The sequence below is a fragment of the Camponotus floridanus genome, unplaced genomic scaffold (genome assembly GCF_003227725.1).
Source record: "Camponotus floridanus strain SB8 unplaced genomic scaffold, Cflo_v7.5 scaffold276, whole genome shotgun sequence".
NCBI classification, from domain to species: domain Eukaryota; kingdom Metazoa; phylum Arthropoda; class Insecta; order Hymenoptera; family Formicidae; genus Camponotus; species Camponotus floridanus.
In genome coordinates this window covers 72,636-82,633 of record NW_020229410.1, presented here as the reverse complement: position 1 = coordinate 82,633, position 9,998 = coordinate 72,636, and the positions used below count along the sequence as shown (strand labels likewise).

The 9,998-nt window shown below is 49.5% G+C and overlaps 2 protein-coding genes across 2 annotated transcripts; both read right to left on the bottom strand.

Moving 5' to 3' along the window:
* Positions 1-326: 326 nt before the first annotated feature.
* Positions 327-4,292, bottom strand: LOC112638263. The gene has a single exon (XM_025409638.1). The coding sequence runs from the start codon at positions 4,290-4,292 to the stop codon at positions 327-329; it is 3,966 nt and encodes a 1,321-aa protein (XP_025265423.1).
* A 9-nt stretch (positions 4,293-4,301) lies between these two features.
* On the bottom strand, positions 4,302-5,453 carry LOC112638262. Its single transcript, XM_025409637.1, has one exon. The coding sequence runs from the start codon at positions 5,451-5,453 to the stop codon at positions 4,302-4,304; it is 1,152 nt and encodes a 383-aa protein (XP_025265422.1).
* Positions 5,454-9,998: the final 4,545 nt, after the last annotated feature.

Sequence of the window (9,998 nt, the reverse complement as noted above, 5' to 3'; positions counted from 1 at the left end):
AGAGCACGTGTTGTGCAGTTCGAGCGAATCCGTTGAAAAAATGAGTAGTGCGGTGATGAAGTGAGAATATGCAGTGAATGTGATGAACTGAGTGTGAGGTGTTTGCGTGCATGATCTCGCGAATGTAGTGACGCTCGAGTGACAGTGAATGATGAACAACTTAAATGATGTGAAGTGATGAGCGACGGTGAAAAAAAGGGGAAGGAATGATAGCGCGGTTACGTGTGGTTAAGCGGTGGTCACGCGCGGTATGATTATCGGCGTTCTCGCGGTGCATGTGAGTAAGAATGAAGAAAGAAGAAGACAAAAAAAAATGATTTTCTCGCTCACGAGACCGGAGTTGTTGGTGCTGCGGTGTCGGCCCCCGGCAGGAGGACGATTTTTACGAGTGGCCGAGTGAACTTCGACGTCGCCGTGCGGAGGGTGACCACACGGGTGATTCCATCATCTCCGGGGTGCAGTGCCGTGATGCGGGCGAGCGGCCATCTGGTCGGGGGTGTGCTCTCGGATCGGAGCAGGCACAGGTCGCCGATGCTGGGGCCGGTCTCATCCCTGGTCCATTTCGGTCTTGCGGCCAGGGTGCCCAGGTATTCGCGCGACCACCGTTCCCAGAAGTGGTCGCGCATCTTCTGGAGAAGTCGCCACCGGGAGAGTGCAGTGTCCTTCTCGGCGGTGAGTGGCGGTTCTGGGACGGCCAGAAGGGGCGCTCCGATCAGGAAGTGCCCTGGTGTGAGTGCCGTCACGTCGTCGGGGTCGTCCGTCAGCGGCTGTAAAGGGCGCGAATTCAGGCACGCCTCCACCTGAGCGAGAAGCGTCGCCATCTCCTCATAGGTGAGGGTGGCCTCGCCGATGACTCTGCGGAGATGGTGCTTCGTGGATTTTACGGCTGCCTCCCAGAGTCCGCCGAAGTGTGGAGCTGCCGGGGGGTTGAACCTCCATCTCACGCCGTCGGAGGTTATAGCGAGAGCTATCCGACGGCCGTCGGAGGAGGAAGCGCGGAACAGCTCTCGCAGCTCTCGATCCGCCCCGACGAAGTTCGTGCCGCAGTCAGAGAAGATTTCATGGCAGAGGCCTCGCCGGGAGACGAAGCGGCGGAAGGCGGCCAGGAATGCCTCTGCCGAGTAGTCAGTGACTGCCTCGAGGTGAACGGCCTTGGTACTGAGGCAGACAAAGACCGAGATGAAGCCCCTGCTTGCCTTGTGGCCTCGCCCCTTGCTGGTCCGGATGGAGATCGGGCCGGCGTAGTCGACTCCGGTGCGCAGGAACGGGCGTGCAGGAGTCACTCGCTCTCGGGGGAGATTGCCCATCATCGGTTGTGGAGCGGCGGCTTTCCATCGCGTGCAGGTGACGCATCGGTGGATGACCCGTTTAACCACCGCTCGACCACGCAGGATCCAGACCCGTTGGCGAAGCAACCCGAGGGTGAGCTGCACTCCTCCGTGCAGGGTTCGCCGGTGACAGGAATCGACCATGAGGTGAGTCAGCCTGGATTCCGGCGGAATTATAATAGGATGCCGCTCGTCGTGAGACAGCATGGCGTGTTTCAGTCGTCCTCCGACACGCATCACTCCGCTGTCATCGATGAACGGATTCAGACTCGTGAGCGGACTCCACGGTGGCAAGGCACGTTCTTTGCGTAGTGCGTTGAATTCGTCGTGGAAGTGCAGTGCCTGAGTGGTGTGAATCCAGCGAGTGAGTGCGGTTTCGATTTCGCAAGCTTCGAGTGATCGTGCGGTGTCAGTGGTGCCGCGAGGTCTCCGGGTGCCGTTTCGTCGCCATCGAAGGCACCAGGCGGTCACTCTGAGGAGCCGGTGCAGCGATGAGAACCGGAGAAGGAAGGCCGACTCGGAAACGTCCTTGACGGCAGCCGCCAGTGAGGCGACGGCTCTACGCTCCGGCAAGTCAGCGTCCGGCAGGGCGCCGTCGTCACTTGGCCACCTCGCCTCGTCCTCTAGGAGCCAGGATGGTCCGGTCCACCAGAGAAGATGATCGACCAGGTCGTCAGGCAGGATTCCTCGGGAGGCGCAGTCAGCCGGATTGTTCCTTCCCGGCACGTGTCGCCATCGCGCTTCGGGCAGTTGCTCTTGGATCAGAGACACCCTGTTGGCCACGTAGGTCTTCCAGCGGGAGGCGTGACCGTGGATCCAATGAAGTGTGACCTTGGAATCTGACCAGAGGAAGACGGGGGCTGCGGACAGACTCAATAAAGTGCGCGTGTGAGCAACGAGGTTCGTTAAGAGGGCGGCAGCGCACAACTCGAGTCGCGGCAAGGACACGGGCTTCACGGGGGCGACCTTGCCCTTCGCGTTGAGCAAGTGGATCGTGGTGCCCTTTTGTGTGGAGGAGCGGAGGTACACCACGGCGGCGTATCCTCGCTCCGATGCGTCGGCGAATCCGTGGAGGTCAACGTGTGAGTGCGAACCGTCGCTGCCGAGCCAACGAGATACCCTTATCTCGTTGAGGCGTGGGAGTTGAGTGAGCAGGCTCTTCCAAGCAAGTGCGTCCGTTGATGGAAGAGGAGCATCCCAGTCTAGCTTCTGAAGCCAGGCGGACTGGATTAAGATTTTTGCTCGCATCGTGACCGGAGTGAGCCAGCCCAGCGGGTCGAACATTCGAGCGGTCTCAGACAGCACGCGTCGTTTAGTGAGTTCATCGAAGTGACGCGCCTGTTGTGAAAAGGTGAAGTGGTCACCGGCCGGATGCCAGTGAAGACCTAGTGTTGTGTGGCTTTCGTGAGACCATGAGTGAGGTGAGTGGGTGAGCCGGTGCTCGTGCGGAACGCCGTCCAGGACGCGGAGGTCGTTCGTCGCCCACTTCCGAAGCGGAAATCCGCCCGCCATGCAGAGGCCGCGGAGCTCTCGCTGGGCTAAAGTGGCTTCCGAATGGGTGCCGGCGCCGGTCACGATGTCGTCCACGTACGTATCGCGGCGCAGCGCGACAGCTCCCCGCGGGAAACGTGTACCCTCGTCATCGGCGAGCTGGTGCAAGGTCCGTATGGCAAGGAACGGCGCGCACGCCAAGCCATACGTAACCGTTCGTAGGCGGTATTCGCGGATGTCGTCGGCGGCACTGTGCCACCAAAGTATCCGCTGATGATCGCGGTCGTCCTGGTGGATGAGAATTTGGCGGTACATCTTCTCGACGTCCGCCACGAAGACGTAGCGGTGCCAGCGCCAACGAAGGAGCACGTCGGCGAGAGCTGGCAAGAGGTTGGCTCCCGTCAGTAGGCTGGCGTTCAGTGAGGTGCCCAAGGGTGTGAACTGAGAGCCGTTGAACACAACCCTGAGCTTCGTAGTGGTGCTCGTCTCTCGCAACACTCCGTGATGCGGTAAGTAGCACCGTGCGGTATCTTCCCGTTGTGATGATGAAGTTACAGCTTCCATGTGTTGCAGGTCCTCGTAGTCCTTCATGAAGCTGCGGTAGAGGTTGCCGAATCGAGCGTCCTTCTCGCAGCGGCGCTCCATGGCGTGGAGCAAACGCTCGGCCGGCCGGCGGGTTTCTGGCAGAGAGGGTGCAGTTCCGGCGAAGGGAAGCCTCACCATGTAACGCCCGACGTTAGTGCGTGAGTGCTCGCGGGCGAAGATGTCTTCGCATCTTTTCTCCTCAGGAGTGAGCGCGACGGGAGCGACAGGTTCCTTTTCCTGCTCCCAGAAGAGCTTCACGAGATCGTTCAGCTCGTGATCGACTGTACATTGATGGGCGGTGTGGCCGGCTCGTGTCGTGGCTCGATGACCGCCCGACAAGATCCATCCGAGTGAGGTCCTTTGCGCTATTGGCTCGTCCTTACGTCCTTTGCGGAGCCCATCCTGGAGGATGGCGGAGTAAGCGTCCGCGCCGAGCAATATCTCGATCGGATCTCGGTCAAGGTATTGTGGATCGGCTAGCGGGAGACCACGTATGTGAGGCCAGGTGATGCCGGATCGCACGACGGGCCCCTGGTACGTCGAGAGACGCGGGAGAACGTACGCCTGCACCGGGAATGCTGCTCCAGTGATTGGGGAGGATAGCGTCATTGACAGCCGTCCGCGAGTTGTTCCGGTTGCTCCTCCGATCCCGGCTATCTTCATCGAAGAGCGGTCCCGCGGCAGACGCAATCGCTGGGCCAGAGCCTCCGTGACCAGAGAGACCTCGGACCCTTGGTCAATAAGCGCTCGAACGTCGTGCGGTCTCCCCAGGTGGTCCCTGATGGTGACCCGAGCGGAGGCGAGAAGGATCGCCTTGCGGTGCGACGCGAAGTGCGTGGCGGACAACGAAGCTGCTCCATCGGCTTGCGAGTACGCGTCGTGCAGCATAGTGTGGTGTCATGCCTTACATGTGAAGCACGTTTTCGTCGATTGGCATTTCGCTAGGAAGTGGTTCCCGAGGCAGTTGAAGCAGAGCTTGTGCGCCTCCACCAGGGTTTTCCGTTCGGTCGCGGTCTTGGCTTTAAACGTCGCGCACTGCATAACGGAATGTTTCTCTTTACAGACGGCGCAAACTGAGGAGTCCGAAGCGCGCTTCACAAAGTGAGACTTCGCGGACCGGGAAGCTTCTCCGGATTTCGCGACGGTGGCTGGCTGCACGGCGTTCAGTGTCAGGATTTGCTTCGCGATGAAGTCCATAAGCACGTCGTTACTTGGCGGGTCGACGGAGTCGCGGATGGAGGACTCCCATTGCATCCGGGTTTGCGCATCGAATCGCTCGATAAGTAAGTAGTTAAAGAGGTCCATTCCGTGCGTGTCTATTGGCCTGGCAATGCTCTCCTGAGCATTAATGGCAGTGGTGGCGGCATTATAAACGCGGCTAAGCTCGTCGGCAGTCGCGGCTTTCACTTTTGCCACAGCGTTAAAGGCGGCGAAGTTGGCGCGAATGAGTTCCCGCTTGTTCTCATAATGTGAGCTGAGGATGGACCAGGCTCGCTCGTAATTGCCCCCGACAATTGGCAACGATCTTATTAGCTTTTCCGCAGGACCCTGCAAGCTCGTGCGGAGATAGTGCAGCTTTTCCACGTCGGAGATGGACGCATTGCTGCCGACGATGGACTGAAAGATGTCGCGAAACGCGGGCCAATCTCCGTATGCCCCAGAGAACGACTGGAGCTTAATCCGCGGCAACGAAGTTTTGAGCGTCTGCTCTTGGCGCTCGGTCTTGGGCGTGATCGACGCCTCGTCTTTGAGACTGTTCGCGTATTCGACAAGCATGCTTCGCTGAGACACGTAAGTTGATTCCGCGATATCGATAAAGTCTGCCTTAGCGTACTCACTCTCGAGATATTTATCTTTCAGAGTTGTCCTGATGAGGTCATGATGAGCCTCAAATTTGGTCCACAGCGTGTCGAGGATGCGGAGGCGAGCCTGGACTGCTTCGGCCGTGATGCTCGAGACGCCCATCTTGCGCAGATTGTCCACGGAGCGAGACATTCGCCCGTGGAAGTCGTTCTGCGCTTCCAACAACGCCTTCAGATCGGCACTCATCGTAACTGTTTTTTTTTTTTGCACAGGTTCGCGCACTAAATGTCACGAGAACGTCACTCACGAACTGCGGATGCGGATGGCGACTCCGGCTCGAAGGACCAGAAAATGTTCGCGAATGAGTTATTCGACACGATAGGCGCGACAGAAAAGGTCTTGGACTCGGACACTGCACAATTGAGAAAAAACAAGCCACGACACGTATGATTTTTTTGTACTTTTAATAGTTTTATTTTGTAACACCACACGAAAAATAAAGTTTTACACAAAATATATATATAATTTTCAGAATTCGAAAAGTATAGCCGAAATCAGTTCCAGTAAATCGAGAGGAAAGTCCAAGTGAAGAAAGCGGTCGAATGATACTGCGGTTTGCGAAGCGAAAAGTGCGGTTTAGCGAAAAGTGCGGTTTATCGAAAAGTGCGAGACTTCCTCGTGCCCTCGCGCTGGGCCTATTATATACCAGGCGGATTTTTGGGCCCCGTTGCGACGTGGCCCAATTAACTTTAAAATTTGGCGGTGACCTCATGGCGCCGCGCATAATTGGCCGCCGATGAGGTCAGGAAATAGCCTGTTAGCGTTTGTCATGCGCGCAACTTTTCCCGATCAGCTGATTGGCGATCAGCTGATCGTGACGCACGGGCGCGCATGCCCGTTCGCTGTGCGGATTTCGTCGACAGTTGACAATGTTATTGTCAACTGTTGTCACTGAGCGTTTTTGTGCGTCGCAAAAAAAGAGAGATGGCTTGAACGGTTGGCTGTTTGTCAACAATTGATTTTTCGAGAAGTTTCTCGCCGCCCGTTAATTTCGAATTTTCGGGATTATGATGGAAAATGCGGATTTCATTGTTACGCGAATTTTTCCGCATATGCATTTCGAACAATAAATATATATAAATAATATATATAAATATATATAAATACTATATATAAATATATATAAATACTATATATAAATATATATATATATATACAATATATATGTATATATATACACGGTGGGCCATTTTAATCGATGCACTCGAATATCTCGAAAACAGCACTCTTCAGAAAGAAATGTTTCAAACAAAAATTGTAAGGTGTGAAGGGGGACATAAGATGGTGTCATTGGTTTGACCTTGGATAGTCGTTTGAAGATCACGTGAAGGTCACCTTTAATTTCTTAAATGGAAACCCCCATTTTTCAATGCATATTCTTGTAGCTTATCTCGAGAGCTTTCCAAAACACTACAGACAAATGTTTTTTCATTAAGTACTTTTTGAGTTATAAGGCTTCAAAGTTTGCAGTACTTCGATATAAAATGCAAAATATCTCGTAAAATATTTAGTTTTCGGTAGTCTTACCCTAATACTTTTATGCACAGGATAATGAGACAAAACTATTGGTACAAAGAACACGCATGATTGTTTATAACAAAAAGTGCATTGCAAATTACACATTTTTTATTATAAACAATCATACGTTTTCTTTGCACCAATAGTTTTGTCTCATTATCCTGTGCATAAAAGTATTAGGGTAAGACTACCGAAAACTAAATATTTTACGAGATATTTTGCATTTTATATCGAAGTACTGCAAACTTTGAAGCCTTATAACTCAAAAAGTACTTAATGAAAAAACATTTGTCTGTAGTGTTTTGGAAAGCTCTCGAGATAAGCTACAAGAATATGTAATGAAAAATAGTGGGTTCAATTTAAGAAATTGAAGGTGACTTTTATGTGACCTTCAAATGACTTTCCAAGGTCAAACCAATGATATCATCTTATGTCCCCCTTCACACCCTACAATTTTTGTTTGAAACATTTCTTTCTGAAGAGTGCTGTTTTCGAGATATTCGAGTGCATCGATTAAAATGGCCCACCCACAGGGTGTCCCATTTTAATCCATCCAGTCGAATATCCCGAAAACCAAGTCCGAAAGAGAAAAATGTTTCAGACAAAAGTTGTATGGTTTCAAGGGGGACATAAGATGGTACCATTGGTTTGACCTTGAAGAGTTATTTGAAGGTCACATGAAGGTCACCTTCAATTTCTTAAATGGAACCTACATTTTCTCTTTACATATTCTTGTAGCTTATCTCAAGAGCTTTCCAAAACACTATAATTAAGTACCTTTTCGTTAAGTATTTTTTGAGTTATAAGGCTTGAAATAATTTCTTAATTTTACATAAATCATAAAATATCTAGTAAAATATTCATTTTTCGATTATCTTACCTTAATACTTTTATGTACAAAATAATGAGAAGAATCAATTGGTGTAAAGAAAACACATAGTTGTTTCTAAGAAAAAATCTGTAATTTGCAATTAACAATTATATATTTTTTCTTAAAAACAACTGTATGTTTTCTTTACACCAATTGATTCCTCTCATTATTTTGTACATAAAAGTATTAAGGTAAGATAATCGAAAAATGAATATTTTATTAGATATTTTATGATTTATGTAAAATTAAGAAATGATTTCAAGCCTTATAACTCAAAAAGTACTTAACGAAAAGGTACTTAATTATAGTGTTTTGGAAAGCTCTCGAGATAAGCTACAAGAGTATGTAAAGAGAAAATGTAGGTTCCATTTAAGAAATTGAAGGTGACCTTCATGTGACCTTCAAATAACTCTTCAAGGTGAAACCAATGGTACCATCTTATGTCCCCCTTGAAACCATATAACTTTTGTCTGAAACATTTTTCTCTTTCGGACTTGGTTTTCGGGATATTCGACTGGATGGATTAAAATGGGACACCCTGTATATACATATATAGGTATATATATATATATATATATATACTTATATATACAGGGTGTCCCATTTTAATCCCCCACCCGAAATATTTTGAAAAGTAAATGTTTTAGAGAAAAATGTTTCAAACAAAAGTTGTTCAGGACAAAGGGGGCAATAATTGTGCATTATTGGTTCTGACCTTGAAGTCAATGTTCAAGGTTATTTGAAGGTGACATTGATTTTTTTAAATGGAAAGTCCTATTTTCGACACCGGATTTGGAAAGAGCGAGAAATTTTGCGTCCAAAATGGTACTTTATAATTTTTTTATGTGACCTTCAGAAGGTCAAATGTTGAATCGTCTGGAAGCTTTTTAACTTTAGATTCATGGGCAAACAAATACTTGGGTAGGACTTGGTGCCGACGAACTTTTACCATTTTGACCTTGAGGGCAATTTTTAAGGTCAACACGAATACCAATCCGGGATGAAAGGCGTTTAATTCGAAAAGTCTGCATACCGCTGGCGTTAGCGTCATCCAACATGCACCCCGCGGAGGTCGCACAGTCGGATTTGCATGCCTTCGGGGTGCTTTGATCAGGTGGTTCCCCTTGCCGTCACCTGTGTGTATGTGCGTGTGCGTGTATGTAAGTGCGTGCGTGCGTGCGTGCGTGCGCGTGTGTGTGTGTGTGCGTGCGTGCGCGCGCGCGCGCGTGTGTGTGTGTGTGTGTGTGTGTGTCCGGCCAACAAAGGCAAGATTAAATAATCAATCCAGTCAACAAAGGCAAGAGCATTTGTGTCGAGACCTTACAGTTCATATTCTATTTGAAATGTTCAAATGCCGCTCCATTAACCTGAATGCACTGGTTAATTCTATTGCTGAACGACTCTCTCACACTTCGAAGAATGTCCGGTGTAATATCCTGGCATGCTCTTCGTATCCTGACTTTCATATCCTCTACCGTTGTCGGTTCTGTTGCATAGACCTTCTCCTTTAGGTAACCCCAAAGAAAAAAGTCTAACGGTGTCAAGTCTGGTGATCGTGGAGGCCAAATCTGAATATGACTGCCCAAGCCAATCCACCTGTTCGGAAATTGCTCATTTAAGTACACTTTAACTAGTCTTGATCGATGAGCGGGTGCCCCATCCTGCTGAAACCACATTCTTCGACATGTATTGCCCGGTACATACCTTAAAAGGAGTGGCAATTCATTTTGTAGGAAATTTAAATAATTAGCTCCATTTAAATGCTCTTCGAAGAAAAATGGTCCTACAATGTAGTCACCTACAATACCGGCCCAGACGTTAATAGACCATTGTCGTTGAAATTCTCTATGTCGTTTCCAATGAGGATTGATATCAGAATAATAGTGACAATTATGTCTATTAACGTCACCTCTGTTTGTAAATGTGGCTTCATCGCTGAATAGAACCTGTTCATCAAATGCAGGATTTGCATCTATCTGACCTTGCATCCAGTTGCAGAATCCTAGACGACGTGGAAAATCACCCTCTTCCAATTTCTGTGTCATATGGATATGATAAGGGTGAAATTTGTTCGATTTGAAAATTCGGTTCGCCGTTGACTTCGGTATACCGTGGTCTTTTTCAATTTGTCTCGTAGAAATTTGAGGATTTACAGTTGCAGCAGCCAAAACTGTTACCGACTTTCTTTCAGCAGGACCTGTTTTTTTACGCACTCGTTTTAAAATACCTTGCTCGGCTCTTGTGCAAAGTCTTTGCATTGTCCTCCTATCAGGGTGTCGCCTATTTGGAAATTTCTGGGCGTATAGACGCTCGGCTAGAGAATAATTACTCCTAGCTTCTCC

Excerpts from the sequence above, each read along its gene's own strand:
- LOC112638263 (XM_025409638.1), bottom strand. The coding sequence starts at position 4,292 with ATGCTGCACGACGCGTACTCGCAAGCCGATGGAGCAGCTTCGTTGTCC.
- LOC112638262 (XM_025409637.1), bottom strand. The coding sequence starts at position 5,453 with ATGAGTGCCGATCTGAAGGCGTTGTTGGAAGCGCAGAACGACTTCCAC.